Here is a 17,176-nt window from a genome sequence, read left to right on the forward strand (position 1 = left end):
GTCAAATGACCCTTTGAGACAGCTCATGGCAATTTCCATACTTGTATCACCAACTAAATGATTTCTTAAGCCTAATTGCTCCACTAAGGTGGTGGCCATCTTGAAAAATGGCTGCTATCTTGAAATTTCAAGTAGCTGTGGGTGGCTTATTGTCTAGTGACCATCAGAGACTACTCATGGCAATGTGCATGCTTGTATCACCAAATAAACCACTATCACTTAACTGCTCCACTAAGATGTGGGCAATCTTGAAACTTCAATCTTGAAATTTCAAGTGGCTCGGACAATCTTGTCAAGTGACCCATGGAGACTGCTCATGCCAATTTTCACGCTTGTATCATGATTCATAAACTGAATGATTCTGCCAAACATAAGCACTTAGCCGATCCACTATGGTGCTAAATCTAGCAACAACACAGCAAAAACTCCAAAGACTTACATTACCATTCTAAAGAATGAAAGTGTATATATTTTGGCATTTGTTTGAAATAGTAGAAACTCTAATATCGTGAAATGTAATTACAATTTAAAAGAACTGTTTTCTATTTAGATACATTTGAAGATGTTATTTATTCCCGTGATGGTAAAGCTGAATTTCCAATACTCCAGTTTTCAGTTTCACATGATCCTTTAGAAATCATTCAATCAATATATTGATGTGCTGTTTACTTGAGATAGAAAGTTGGAAAGAAAGGATTTATTTGATAGAGTTTTTGTAATAATGTAGAAGTCTTTGCTGTCACTTTAGTTTATTTAATGCATTTCATGCATCCTTGCTGAATAAAAGCATTTTTGAATAGTATTATATTAATTTACAAAGCTAGAGTTTAGGCCATTTGTTCCATTGAATTCCATTGATGGTAGAAAATGTTCTTGATTTGAACAAATTTTTACAACCTTGCTTTTTTACTTTTAATTCATAGTCATGTCAATGATATAGTGGAATGGTGTGAAAATGTCTGCATATATCAGTTTATGCATATTGGAAAGTATTTCTCAGATTTTATTTACATTACATTACTTACATTTCAATGCATATCATTATTCACACATGAATCAAATATGTTCTTCTGATACATATTCCTTTAATTCTAAAATGATTCATGTTCATTGCTTGATTTTCACAGCGGTTGCACAAAGGCAAAAAACCTGAATGACTTGACTGAATCAGGTTTGAGGTCAGAATGTGAATATTTCATCAGTAAATCATGTTTTTCACCATGTTCATGCCTTCGATAGAATAGAGCAGTACACTAAAACACTTCTATGCATTCATGCTGTCTGCACTGTGCTTTGGGGCCCAGTCGTAATTTTGGTGGTCCCGGTGGGCCACTGCGCCTGTGTGTGTGTGTGTGTGTATTATGAGTGATGCTGTCACTCAGCAGGGGGTGACTGCTCTCTCTGACAGCGCTCCTCATGGGCCTGTTTGCCTGCCAACATCACGGCCCAATCTCACTTTCACATCTATTCTAGTTTTGCGCACATGCACAGACGTTGCGCCGATATGAGCAATCTTGCCTCAGCTGTCGGACTAAAATCTCTCTGGCTCTTTCTCCACAGGATGAGTGTTCAGTGAGTAGTGAGGAGTTTGATATGAGTGACCCCACATGGATATCAGCTGAACGTCACACCGCACTGTCTGACCTGAACCATACTTCCAGCGCAGATAGGATGCACAGCCCGCAAAACACACACAAGGAAGAGGACGGTAAGAGTCACCGTATGCTCATCTGCATTTTAATAAAGTGTTTGAACCCTCTGATTACTCTAGAGTCTCAAATGAAATGCATGTGTGCATGTCTTCAGCATAAGTTTTTTTTTCTTTATTTTCTTTATATATTATTGAAGAAGGATACACAATTTTTCCACTAAATTTATGATATTCAGGTATAGATTTCAAATAATATATCTTGGGAAAAAATCATAAATAAAAGGAAGATTTATAATTCATAAACACATACGTTTTGTAAAATTTAGTGGGTTTTTTCCATTTAAAAAACATATTACTATAATAAAAATGCAATTTATATTTGTCTTAATGGAGTTGGTAACAAGTCTCTAATGCTCACCAAGCCTGCTTCATGTATTTGATTAATAATACATAAAACATGGTAATAATCTGGAATGTTACAGTTTAAAATAGTTTTCTATTTGAATATATTTAAAAACATCATTTATTTTTGTGATGTCAAAGCTGAATTTTCAGCATCATTATTTGAGTTGTCAGTGTCACATGATCCTTCAGAACTTATATATCTAATATGGTGATGTTGAAAACAGTTACGCTGCTTAATAATTTTGTTTAAACATTTCTTTCAGAATTCTTTAATGAATGTAAATTTATTTTAAATAACATCATAAATGTTTTTACTGAAACAATTTAATGCATAGGCTAATACAATAAAATTAAAAGTAATACTAATGGTAGTTTATATTCATTTAAAATATAAATAATTAATAACGTATTTCTTTAAAAAAAAGTTTTTATATTTGAAATATTTTTTACATCTGCTTATTATAGATTTACATATGGATGCTTAGATGCTTCTGAAAATAAGACAAAAGTACTGATTTCTGTTTTTGGCAGTGTTGTTGAAAGATTGTTTGTGTGAGTAAATGAAGCATGTTCTATTACACACATGCCGTTTGAGAACGGTGGAATGGCCAGAATGAGGCGAGAAGAGATGAATGTATCGATTGTGATTGAGTGGCCTCCACCCTGCTGCTTTCAAGGAAAGAGGGAGGAAAAATTTGTAGACGAATGGAGATAAGGAGAAAAAGAGAGATGGAAAGCCAGAGCTTAGAAGATATAGAGTGGTGTGAACTGTGAATGTGTCTTTGGATGGTTAAGGACTTGTACAGCCTGAAATTAATTTATCCATCATCATTTACTCACACTCATATCGTTTCAAACCTGTATTCTCTTCCAACAACAAAAAGAGATTTTCAGGCGAATGTTCATGGTCTTTATTTTTCAATGCAGTTACACTGAATGGTGACATGAGCTTTATTATTGACTGAAAATCCCTACATCCACCAAAGCTGTCCTTGGCACTTAAATGAGAGTTCATGACAGAAGTAGCGATGTTAGTCTGATTCATGAACTTTTTTTTATTTTATTTTGAACAGATTCTTTTCAATATCAGTTAATTTTGTTCACAATTGTATGAATTGTACTGGTCCATTTGTTGTGTTCTAGACTCACTCAGTGAATAGGGACTTGAAAATTCACTCTGTTATCGTATGACTTCAGAAGAGGCACACGAGTCAAATTAATTTTTTTTTTTTTTTAACTAAGCCTGTGTAAATGACACATTTTCATTTTTGGGTGAGTTACTGCAAGGGTCAGAAGAAGTTTTCCAGGTCTTTTAAGGTCAGTAGTTTCTTGCTATACATTTTCCAGCAGTTTCTTTGTCTGTGGGTGGCATTAGCGACTGAGAAAGCTCTGCGTTTAGATAATGGCAAAGCAGAGAGCATTTATTCTTCGTCTTCTTGCTCCCTCTCCGTCTATGGTGGAAATATACTGTAGCTGTAGTCTTTCTGTATTGAAGGCAATCTAAAACCACCTTCAATACAGAAAGCTGAGCAAAAAATGTTTAATACTTCAGATAAACATATAGGCTGCATACACGTATATGTGAACACTCAGTAAATAAAATAAGGCGTGCCATATTAGGTTTTGATGGTATGCCAATTTGAAACTTGTTATGAAAGTGTAGAATGGCTCACTGAATAAGCCTTGTTTTACATTCTAAGGATCTCCGTGGCTTTAGTTAAACCTTCCTGTAGCTCATGGGGGTGTAAACTTGAAGTTATAATGTATAACTTGAATGCACTGTGAATTACTTTGGATAAAAGTGTCTGACACATACACAGCTGTCAAACTGGGACAGTGCTGCTGTCCTCTGGAGCTTCTCTCATGGAGGAAAAGTACTCTCAGAGGGCCATCAGCTGAAAAAGACCCCCTGAACCCCTCTATCAGCTGGACTCTGACAAGAATGTATAGAGATGATGATGATGATGGAAGGAGATGGAAAAAGAGAATAAAGTGGGAGGTCAGGTAATCAAGACTTCTCTCTCTCTCTGACTGATTAGAGTTGCTCTTGAAAGTGAAATGTTCTGCCACAAAGAATAACCTTCATCACCTCAGGCTGATTTCAGCTTGCCTGAACATGAGGAGACACGGGCAAATCTGATCATTTATATTTGCAGAAAGTGTCTTTTTTTTGAGGTGGCCATGTAGGTGTAGTCGTCTCTTTTTCTTTCTTGTACATGTTTGACCTCTTGTAAAAGTTAATCATTGTCTAAATGCATAATTACTCATTCTGTTAATCTCAACCCAGCTTGTCGGTCTAACCTGTTGACTAAGAAAAACACTATCTTACATTTTTTTTTTCTCTCTTGGATTGAGATGTTGTGCATGTTGAAGTGACTTCAAAATGAATTCTGCACATTTTTAAACCATTTAAACCATTGAACTATTTATTTTACATTTAGATGATGGTCCTCACTAGTTTGTTTGGCTTTACACTCAATAGTAAATGGCATAACCTGCTGGTCGGTGTAACTGCTTCCTGACTTGTGCAGAGGCGTTTAGCATGTGGTTTGTGTGCGATTAGGAGCGCACAGTGTCGTGGCCGTGGACTTGGTGCCGTGCCTTTTCTGTGCAAAACCCCAAGGCCAGACAGCAAATAGAGAGGAAGAGAAGAGAGTGGGGGGATGGTTCAAGTGCACACTTTAGGAGCTGCAGGATGGAGAAAATTTAGTTAACACCTCAGTATGAGGGACAAACACACAAAGTGCTAAAAATGTTGTTCAGAGCTTCAGATGCTGAAGCTCATAGCAGTGGAGCCGTGTTCTCTGAACAGATGTTGTCAAGGTCACGGTCTGCCCCAAAGCATCGTGCTACCCCTGTACATCACTGCACCCTGTGATTGGCCTGGAAAGGTTCATCAGATCCCTGCTGTGGTATATAATAAAGCTGAGATACTGCATTATACCAGCTCCTTACTACTGCATTATAGCCCTGCAGCGGTGAATTATGGTCCTTTACTAGTATTTAATAAATGTTAACAAGTGATTAATATCCTTCCTAGTGTGCATTGAAAAGGCATTATTTAGTCAAAGCTATTTCCTCCTGGTTAGTGCAGATGCTTCAGACATGGTCATGTAGGAAAGCAAGTTCATTTCAGCCTGCATTGTGTCTTGATCACACAAAAATACGTCAATGTTTCTTTCTTACCCCAAAATACAAATGTGTTTTTTTTTGTAGTCATTTATTTTATAAAAAATCAGTTTAATATTTTAATGACAGTTCAGACCCTCCCCCAACATCCTTTTTTGCAGTATTTTTTTATTCTTCATTTTACAGTAAAATAACTGTAATGCACTGAATGTATACTGTTTTACTACTGTATTCTAAATGAAAGGCAGTTCAACTAATACCATGATGTATACTTTACAAATTAAATAATCTATATTTTTAAATTCTATTTACTTTATTATTTTATTATATTTTTAGATTTATTTGATATATTGAGAATTGATGGGGGAAATGCTTAATTGAAAACGAGCAAAAAGGTTGCTGGCCGCACACTGAATCAGCAGTTTAGTAAAACTTTTTTTATCTTATGAGATGCATTGTGTTTACCTGTTTTTAATTCATTTTGCACTTTTTGCATGATGCGACATAAAAAAAAAAAATAATAAAAAAAATTAGACTACTTCAGTCTGTACTAGATTCAGTTTTTGGCCAGCAACCTTCTTGCTCGTTTTCAAGTATTCCCTTGGCTCTGTGCATCTGAAGAAAAATTATTGTCAATTTGGAGCACAATAATTTTTTCTAGGAAAAGCTTAATTGCCATGGAAATAGTGTTATAATGCCAGCATTTCTTAAAATAGGCTTCATTTTCTTTTAGCAAAATACAATTTCTTTTTTTTTTTTTTGGTATTGGGTGAAATATGACCTGGGCATAGTACAGCTTTGCTTCTAGTGACAGGTTCCTTGGATGCCACCAGCTGAAGCCCAGGAAAGCTAAAGCTTGAGTGATTCAGACCTGCCATTAGAACTCAGATGGATTTAAATGACCTTTGTCATTACATGGGTGGATTTGTTTCAACCCTAATGGCAAAGTAACCCAAAGGACAAATGCAACCGCAGCCCAGAGCCTGTGTCGTGTGTGTGTGTGTGTGTGTGTGTGTGTGTGTGTATGTGGTAGGGAATGTAGGCCATGTGAAAATGACAGTGTGACTTTGACTGCTTTCCCTCTGGAGGCTAGTGATGGAGGTCAAGTGTAAAAATAAATAATTAGATAAGCGTGTGAAGCTCCTACTTTTATTTAATGTTCAGCAATAGGTGTGATTATCCTAGGGGCTATTAGACATGGATATCACAATATTGCCCTTGCAGCCAACACTTAACCAGCACACAGGAGTCCGTGCTGACGCTATGAGTTTCATTTTGAACTATTTCCATCATTTGACGTTTGGGGTCGGTTACATTTTTCAAGTCTCTTTTACTCACCAAGCTCATATTTATTTGATCAAAAAAACAAAAACATAATTGTGAAATATGAATATGCTGATTTGGAACTAATTTTAATAAATGTTCTATTCATGTCATCATCACTGTCAATTTTGATCAATTTGTAACTCTTTACAATAAGGTTTTGTTAGGTAACATTAACTACTTTAGTTAACATGAATTAATGAACAAGACATATACAGCATTTATTATAATCTAAATTAATGTTAATTTCTACATTTACTAATGTGTTTGTTACCATTAGTTAATGCACTGTGAATTAAAATGAACAATCAATGAATGACTGTGTTTTTATTAACTAACATTAACAAAGATTAATGAATACTGTAAAAATATGTTTTGTTTATTGTTAGTTCATGTTAGTTAACTCATGTTAATTCATTAAAATTAATTGTAAATGTAATGCATCCTTGCAGAATAAAAGTATACAGTTCTTAAAAAAAAAAAAAAAAAACGTTTGAACAGGTATACTGTGTAATGTTTGTAGTGTATGGTGCTGAAACTTTACACTTTATTTTAAGGTGTTTTTGTTAAATTGTAATTATAGACTTTAGTACTGAGTGATATATGAATTACATGGACTACCTATAGGTTTAGGGTTTGGTTTAGTTGCGTGTGATAATTCATAGTTTATGCATTTACAGTGCATGTACATGTAACATGTAACAGTGACACTGTAAATAAAATGTTACGAAACGTTCCCCACACAGATTTCGCTCATGTTGCGAATCTTGCAAATTCGCTGTACTGACCAACTGAAAGCTGCTTGGTATGAAAGTGACTTTATATATTTCTACACTGTTTACACCTGTTTAAAATTTAGCTAATGTGACGCACCTTAATTATGCAAGATTATTGAATAAAAAAAAAGCAAAAGTGTTTATTGGAGCTGGTAAAATGGTTAGCTTTTAGAATTAGATGCTTTTAAAACCATTAAGAAGTCTATGTAAGAAGTTCATATTTTGTTTGTGTGTGCGTGTGTATGCATGTGCGTCTGTGTGTGTGTGCTTGATGTTTCTTTGGCTGCGCCGGAATGCGTGTAAACATGCGTGTCAACAGACACATGCTCTAATACATACAATACTCGCACATCTGCAAATCTGTTAGTGTTAAATGCCATATCACCCCTCTCTTTACCGCTTCTCTCCTATTCTAAGCTCCCTTCATCATCACAGCTCCTGTCACCTCCATTCCTCTTCTCTTCTTTTCACACCAGTGCCCTGTTCACGGAATCTCTCTCTTCTTGTCCTTCAGACAGCAAACGTCTCTGATCTGCTCTGAACTCTCTCAGCGTTTACAGACAAACAGCTTAGAGATGCCCAACATCAGCGGTACAGTCATCAAAAGCAGAACAAGTGAGCGTTGATCCCGGTTTTTCAGCAGGAAACCCTCCCTGATGCTCAAATAGAAAGTCTGAAGCCCCCCATCAGAGTTGCCACTCACTTAGAGTTCTTTGTGTTTGGTTTGTACCGCAATTCAGAGCCAAAAGTGCAATTTGGGGGGGGGAAAGCTGGATGTGGGGGTGGAATTGCATTCGGGTTTGGAGCAAGCAGTCGAATATAGTGTGAAAACAGCCTTATAGCACACTGTGTGACTCAGAGAAGCAGCAGGCTGAAACATGACAGTGAAAGCTTTACAAAAATAAGTGTTATGGTCGTCTAGTTGCTTTGTGAGAGAAGACCGTGATTGTGTGCATGTGGGACTGAATTTTCAAAGAGCTCTTTTCTGTGGAGTGCAACAGTGACTGGACATTTTTTCAGCGGCCTTGGTTCTGAAAGGATTCTTGCCATTCATTTCCTCAATAGGATTTTTTTAAAAGTTAACTCTAGCTCTAACTTTTTATCTGAAGCAAAAAAACACAAAGCATATACAGTAATTACGTTATCCGCAATGCTTCATGGGAGTAGGCGGTCATCTGCATGCTATTGGTTGCGCTCATTTTGGGATTGTATAGGGTTCTTTCAGTAGACATTTGACTATTACAATACTACTTAGGAAAATGAAGTGGCATTGAGCTCATGTCTATTCTGCCCTACAAAGCCAAAAGGCAGTAACTGCATTTTTGGTCAAAAATGAGTTAATGTCATTTTTGGGATATTAAAGACCTCCTTTATCATGTGGATAAATATCTATACTCAATTTGACTGTTTTTTCGAAAAAATAGAGGGTTGTGTTCACAGTAACTCCCAAAACCATACAAGCAACCATGGCAGAAAGCGGTAACTGCAGTTACCCTTCTTTGGCTTTGATCTTCGACGCAAAAGTCCAGTTCCGCCTTTGTTAAGCCATTCATAAAAGAGATGTTACGGTGCCACCTTGCAGTTACGATGAGCTGCCTTTGTTTTACTGTCCATAAAAATTTGCCGCGCTTCAGTTACTGTCCATGTATTGTCACTAAATCACTTACTTCTATAACACACAAATATCCAAATAAAAAACGAGCTGTCAAATGTGTTAAGTGGTCGTTTTATCAAGTGTTGAACTACTGTAAGAATGGCAAATTGCTCTCGAGGGAGAATGATGGTGGAATTGGCGTTGAAAAGAAGACATGAAGACCAAGGTAATAAATTATCTTATAAAATAATGCATTAGATGAAGTATGAAAGTGCCATATACTTAACGTTAATTTTGAATTGCTAGGACAAGCAACTGACGAAGAAGCTAACTAGTCTACTTATTAGCCAGCACACCAACACCAACCAAAACATTAGATACCTAGACAGCATGACATCTAATACTTAAATAATTAAAAATCACTCAGCAATCCATTCTGTGCCGACAATCCAGAGATGCAGACATTGCAGGAATGTAGCCTATTCAATGTTGACATGTTAGCCCCAGCCTAGCTATCATGCTACACATTACTGCACAGCGGCAGTAGCCTGCTAACACATACTGCACGGTGGCAATATACAATCATTTCCTACCTTTTCTTGTAACTCCATAAAATCCATTGCAATACACGTCATCTACGATGTTTCCACAATCCTCAAAGGTTTTGAACATATAGTCCGTGTCCCTTGCTGGTATTCAGACCAAGCTATCCACAAGTTATCTAGGCTAGTTTCAAAGCGTCTTCTGTAATTAAGCATCATTTAGCATTAGTGAAACAGCATAAAATGTATTTGTTGCAAAATATTATCCACGTACACATACAACTTTTTGTTTGGTCGATTCTCTTCCCATTAGACTTTAATGAAGGTGATCAGGTAATTATCTTCTAAATGGTGGTAAGCAAATTGATTATATGTCAGTTACTGCCTTTTGCCTTTGCACGACTCCTTATTTTTTAGTAAATAATACAAAGGCAGAGTACAGTATCTGACAAATAAGGGTCAAAAGTCAACTTTGAGCACAAGATTTTTTATATACACACATTTCTTGATCTGGGCAACAAGTCACCAGATTTTCATTGCTCTACCTATAATACATTTGTGTGGACAAAACAAAAAACTTTAAAGTCATTTTTCTCAGTTTGACACTCTGGTCAGTTACTGCCTTTTGCCTTTGTAGGGCAGTATTGTATGGTAAAATGTTTATGTTAATAATAATTTTCTCTAAATGAATGGGGTTTTTTTTTTGTGCTACTTTTTTTTTTATAAATAACTTGTCTTGATATTCTCCATGCTTTTCCCATCCACATGGCTGTCACATGCACTATATACATTCACATAATCATAGCATGACCTGAAACTCTGAAGCAGCATTGTGTATCAGTCGAGTTGACACGTTTGAATGACAGGCAGGAGAGAAGAAGGTTCATTAATGCTGTCAGGTCATTCTCTCTGGTTTCAGCAGGTCACCGATTCTTATCTGATTCAACCGTGCAACCGGGCAGCTATAGACAGATATCCCAACCATACTGAAGAGTGCAGCTATTTCCAATAAACTAGCCTGTCAGTCTTCTGACGCACCATGTGCAAAGATAGGCAGACATGAAGTCATTTGAAACTTCGGTTGTCCTTGTCTACTTCTGAGGATTGAAAAAAGATAACTGTGTCCCCCCAACGTGAGCCTACAAGCCAATAAAGAGACTGTGTGGGAGAGACTGAGAGAAACCAAGGGCGATAATCACATGATCACCTAATGGAAATGTTATTAAAAATGCAAGGCCATTAACATATGACATTTCCCAGTGTGTGTTCTATTTGATTATGAGTATGTTTGTCGAGTTAATCTGGAGGACCCGGAGCGAGATAGCGAGGCACGGAGTGGAGAAATAGGGAAGGAGCTGGCCGATTAAAATCTGAAGGCCTCTTCAGATGAATCATACAAAAGAAGGGAGCATGAAGAACGGACCAGTGTTCTCCTCCCCCTCTTTTACACACATGATCAGGCATCCCCCCTCTCCCATAATGACTCCACGTGGGGTCAGCGGCTGATAAAGATGCATTTATAGTTAAAAAGATGGGAAGGAGGGAATGTGAAAATGTCCTAAAGAACCCTCCCATTCTCTGTCAAAATAAGTATAGAATATTTTAAGAGTATAAATATCACTCTGGATCTCAAGCTGTTGGATAGCATACTACTGTACTACTCACACTATTTCAGCATTATGCAGTACTGAATGTCTACTAATTTTCAGTATGTGTAGAATCATACCTGTCTGACCTACTACTGTACATTTTAGACTAATATGCATTACACATCAAAGCGTACTGTGTGGAATATTGTATCCCACAATGCAACGCACCCAACTTGACATTCCAAATCCAGTGTGACAAATATTTTTTGAATGAAACCGACAAAAGACCAACATACTACTTTCTTTTACAAAATAGTTTGTATGCCAGTACCACAGGTAAATGTGAAATAATCCTTTTGAATTCTGCTATCCACCTTATTCTACGCCTGTTCTATGTCCCATGATTCATTGCGGTTTCAACTGACTAAACGGTTTTCCACTTCCTGTTGAAGTATTTGTTTACATAGAATGCTATACTCTAGTCCAGACCACTCATCTATATACAATATTATATAGATCGTGGTCCAGACATTAGAAAAATATCAGTCTACATGCTTTTTATATTCACGGACATGACCGTTATGAAAGCGACTTTAAAACTTTCACAGAGATTTTAAAGAGAAACCACAAAGAAACCTTTCTTTAAAGTGAATTATTCGTTTTTTATTAATTTAATCTTAATTTAAATCAAAGTTTCATCAACCAATTGACTGGTTTTAATAAATAAGAAGTATAAACAATAAATGATCATGACGGAGGCGACAGCGCGTAAACTGGACTTTGGTCTAATGAATGAAACTCGACGTACCGCTATGCCTAACCTCACAGGCCTGAGAAATATATAGACTATTCATCTTTGAAAGCAGAGTTAGACTAGAGTCAAATGGCTAACCAGCCTAACCTTATAGTCCTTTTATTCTGAAGCAGTCGAGGTGATAGAAACTGTCAGATGTTCGTGCTGGATTAGGGAGATCGTGCAGTCATGAATCAGCTAGCCTATCCTTTGGAAGTTATGAAGAAAAGAAAAACGTTCATTTTGTTTTTATCGGTGATTTAATAAAAAATAACGTGATCAGACCACATTTTATGAATGTTTTTTCGATTTAGTTTAGCGATGTGGGGATGACACAATCTAAAACACATGGCAAAAAAGCATAGACTAGACTAGAACCGGAAGTTGACAACTGGAGTCGTTGTCATGGCGGCGCGCATAGTTTAGAGCGGAATAAGGTGGATAGAATAAAGTAAACATTTTAAAAATTAGTTCCATTAATAAAGGATGGTGTTCTTTAAGATATTTACTTTAAACTCCTTCAATTTTTTGTATGTGCACAGCAACTCAACGTCAACGTGCTCTTAACGGTTAAAGCGCTCGTCAAGAGATGATGCTCAAATGGTGTCTTTAAGTTAGCACTATATAATGATTTAAATATTAAAGAGAAAATGGTAAATAAATATTTAAAATCAACCAAAACTGATTAAACCAAAAGTTGTCAACTAATGGTGCTTTTACATTACTATTACCAGCTCGACTCTTCGCTCCGTTTTCCATTGCAGACAGTACCGCCACAAATAGTACCCGGTCGTCATAGCGACACCTTTCGTTCCTCGTTGCCCTTATCAAAATCTCGCTGGATCCTCTCTTCGGCCACCAAACAAAGGAAAGTCTGCACCTCCTCGTTTGACCACGGCGTATTCTTCCGAGTTGCCATAAAAATAGTAGTAAGTTTAGTTACTATCTCTGGCCAAACTATTTAAAAATGGCGGAGATATTCTGGATACTCCATCTGGCGCGTGCAATGATGACGCAGTGAATGGTGATGATTCTCTCTGACCAATCAGCAGTCGGCATTGTTTTCTTGTCGCATTTTAATATCTCCTTAGCTCGCCTCAGCTCGCTCAGAACCTCGGCGGAAGTGATGAACAAAAAATACCCGAAAGCAGGTACAGGTACAACTTTTACACAGTGGAAAACCAAACAAAAGCGAGCTGAGCCGAGTTGAGTTGAGCTGGTACTGTGTAGTGGAAAAGCGCCATAAAAATGAATTTGAATAAATTTTTGGACAACTCATCATTTATAACTCATTCTGCACTTTACAGACTACTAGGCAATATAGCATACTGAGGTGTTTCCAGTAGGCAGTGTGTGCTTGCAGTTCATTCTTTGCCATTGTGTGCAGTCTGTGTGTGTTGGGGTGCTCTACTGAAGGCCTCATTTTCTGACAGAGGATGCTTTCCACTGAGCCAAGGCCAGAGGTTGCTTAATTATTAACTGCCACCCCTCAACGCTACCCTCAAATAACAAGGGTTTGAATTAATTATTACACTTATAGGTTTGTGCCCATGACCGATGGCTAATAATGTGTTTTGTTTGCAGGAATGACAGCCTGCTGTGATTTTAGCACATGTACATGTTCGTTATCTCTGGGCAATTAGATTGTAGACTCCTAATCATATGGTTGCTTTACTTTTAATGAGGTGTGCATGCGTGTTGTGAACTCCTGGATACAGTCAGGGATGATGAGGTGGCGCACTTCACCACTCACAAAACACACACCCCTCCCCTGTTCCAGCATGCTCAGCGTTTCAAGCCTGGGTTTGAGGGCTGTGAAAGAGTGTTTGTGCAAGCACCCTGTCGCAGGGCCCGTGCACCTCTCCCTGATTGTTTTATGGGGAGTGGGTAGGGTACATTTCAGAGAAACCGTGTAAAGGTTGCTCCATAAATCTCCAAAATGCCCCTGAAATTTGGACCCGGTGCTATCAGTTCCTTCTGCTTTTACTGGAGGGTGAATAAAACACCCTATTGGAGGAAGAAGATAAGATAAACTATTATAAAAGGGGCACTCTAACGTGCCTGTTTGCTCTTCTAAATTTAAAGCAGGTGTGTTCATGGCACCCAGTGACCTTGATTCTATTGGCACAGGGAAAAAGTGACAAACATGGGTGTTACCTCAGGAGAGATTGAGTAATGTAACCGTTCACTTAAAGGAACAGTACTCACCATCATAATAATTAATTATTTATCTTCTTTAATATACAGTATTGACATCATTTTCTTATCGGCTGATAACCATAACATTAAAAATGAACACATATCGCCCAATACCGATCCTTAATTATATTAAATTTTACACATTATTTAAAAAATTATTTTATTTAGCTTTTTTTGCACACGTGCTAATACTTAAAGGGTTAGTTCACCCAAAAATGAAAATTAGGTCATTAATTACTCACCCCCATGCTGTACCAACCCCGTAAGACCTTCGTTCGTCTAGAGACGAGACGAGAATACTTTTTGTGCGAAAAAACAAACAAAAATAACGAGTTTATTCGACTATTCCTTTTCTTCCTTGTAGGCCAGAAACGAGACTTCCTTAGATTTTCACGACGCATGCGCGAGAATTGCGATCTCCTTACACTACTTCAGTTCTCGCGCATGCGTCGTGGAAATCTAAGGAAGTCTCGTTTCTGGCCTACAAGGAAGAAAAGGAATAGTCGAATAAACTCGTTATTTTTGTTTGTTTTTTCGCACAAAAAGTATTCGCGTCGCTTGATAAACATATAGTTGAGCCACGGTAGTCACTTGGGATATTTAAACATTTTCTTCATTGACTTTCTGGGCCGTCAAGAGGCAGTCCCTTAGGAGCCAATGTGGTAGTTATACAGCTCTCAAATTTAATCAAAAATATCTTTATTTGTGTTCCGAAGACGAACGAAGGTCTTACGGGGTTGGTACAGCATGGGGGTGAGTAATTAATGACTTAATTTTCATTTTTGGGTGAACTAACCCTTTAACTCAAGAAAAAACCAAGGACTTGCACACCCTAAGAATATTTCAAACAGGCTAGGTGTGAAAGCCACAATAATCCAAAAAATACAGTGTGTGAGCCTTAAATTAGGTACTTTAAATGTCCAGATGACCATTGGAATATTTACACAGTAGTGCTGAATAAAAAAACAACAACATTATTTTATAAACCTTTTGTATGGTGTTTCTTGACAATGTCTTTTTCAGAACTAAAACTTTTTCAAGGGACATGTTTGTCACCATATTTTGAGAATTATCTAGCCCCATTTTCCTTTATGGAAAAGAGCACCATGGAAAGCCATGTTTTGTGTTCCACGTAAGAAATAATCTTTGTCAAATAAATTATGGCATAATTATCATTTTGAGGTTTTAATATGTACACCAAGTGCCTTTTGGAAATATAGCAGGCCGGATGAAGAGGCGAATCCGCTATAGAAAACAGCACCAAGTGTTGACCTTTGGCACATTTTCTGTGTTAATATGAGTGTTATGTAGCTCTAGAGGGGGATCCATTAGGAAGTGTTGTGAAAGGGACAAATGTGAGATTGAGGGATAGAGGAGGCGGGATAACATGGGATCAGCCAGCTGTTGGTTACAATCTGATGTGAGTTTAGCATAGATGTTAAAAGGTTGTTAGACGTAAGCCCCACCACACCCAACTATCCTCATCCTAAGCAGGCCAGAGGATCAGCCGTATGGGTCTGTACATTATACTCGCCCTCACTGCTACTGAAAATTCTCTTATTAATGTTAATGAGGTCTGCGCCCAGGCTTTTACACTTTTAACCCTCAGCCGGTTCAATCAGTAATCTCATGGATGCTTAGCAAGTGCTACACAAATAAGACTCTTATATTGTACAGAATGTGTTGCAAGTTTGGATCGGTAAACAGTTATATTAAATTATAATGTCACAATATTGCCATTTTTTCTGTATTTAAACCATTAATACATCTTGCTGACCTCAAGAACGGTGGGGTATATATCTTATCATCTTACAGTATATGTAAATGCTCATGTCCTTTATTTTTACGCATGTATTTTGTAGTTAATCTTTAAGTTAATCTTTAAAAACGCTCATAATTTAATCACTATTACATGTAATCTTATGCACATTATAGTATAATGTTGATGCCTAGATTCCCTTGTAGCATGCAAAATGATTTATTTTCGTTTTTAGTGTTTTTTATGTATTTAATTAGACTAAAGTGGATAGTATTATTAAATTAATTCATATCATTAAAATAATTATCTGCGTGTGGGCCTGTATTTTAATGCCTGTACATCCTTAGAATATTTTTGAGGGTAGTGAACATTAAGCAAAGCATGCTAGCATGCTTAAAAGTTCTCTAAATAATAAATGTAGATAAACTCTCTTCAACCTTGTACACTGTGTGTGAATCAGTCTACCTGCCCGCTGTGTGTGGAATCTTTAGCTACATCACCGTCAGTGTTTAAAGTCAACTACTGATAATGATGTTAGAGGACACATACAAAGACTAATGCCGGTGAAATCCTCTTTCACATAACCATCCGATGTAATGCCTCATCATGTATTTGTTGTAACAGCAAACCTATTAGTCATACAGGATTAAACTGTAGTCTGTAGGTAAACTTACACCGCGTATGCTGTTCGTTGATGCGCTTCAGTCAATAGCAGTCATCAGGATCCCTTCCTCTTTTCCAGAGAACTTCCTGTTTTTTCCACAAGAAGTGCTGCATAAGTACTGATATCTTAGACCTTTCTCCCTCAGCGCTTGCACATTAGTGCAAGTGGGTTTGTGTGTAATTCTGCCCCCTACCCACTGAGATGATTGGACGTTGCATTGTGCTGGAGGGAAATTAGATCAGATAATGCTTTCCCACAATTTTGCTTCTGACCCACAGCTGATGCACACACTTGTACAATGAATGAAGTCTGAAACGATTGCAACGGGACATGCAGATTTCATCCAATCATTGATTTGAACTTTATACTGTATATAAGCAACCAAATAAAATTCTTATCATTAAATAAATTCACGATTTTAGATTGGCTTGTAAGTGAAGACCTGCTTCGGCAGATGCGCACCTGATAAACCATCACAGTCATGCCATTTCCACGACATTTGTAACAATTAATGACGTCTCCTGCCCCGAGCATTGAAGGAAAAAACACTTAAAACTACCTTAAATGTCTGCGCTTATCTTGGATGATCAAAGCTAATGTTGAGAGAGATGTACCTACCTGTATTAAAGCTGTTGTACTAGCATAATTAACTACATTAAAATTAAATCATGATAAAGCTTTAACAATAAAAGAGGATGGCAATTACACTAGCAAGTCTTTGGTTGTCTCTTCTATGAGTAGCTGTGCAGGGA

General features: G+C 37.2%; 1 protein-coding gene across 2 annotated transcripts in view; it reads left to right on the plus strand.

Moving 5' to 3' along the window:
• The window catches only part of nol4lb (nucleolar protein 4-like b), a 105,928-nt gene that overhangs the window by 44,243 nt on the left and 44,509 nt on the right, over nucleotides 1-17,176 (plus strand). For both annotated transcript variants that reach the window (XM_089124534.1, XM_089124535.1), the window contains exon 5: nucleotides 1,561-1,708. In XM_089124534.1, coding sequence (XP_088980660.1) covers nucleotides 1,561-1,708 — 148 coding nt within the window. The remainder of the gene's footprint in view (nucleotides 1-1,560; nucleotides 1,709-17,176) is intronic.

This window comes from Pimephales promelas, chromosome 20, assembly GCF_988280905.1.
Source record: "Pimephales promelas chromosome 20, fPimPro1.hap1.1, whole genome shotgun sequence".
In the NCBI taxonomy this organism is placed as follows: domain Eukaryota; kingdom Metazoa; phylum Chordata; class Actinopteri; order Cypriniformes; family Leuciscidae; genus Pimephales; species Pimephales promelas.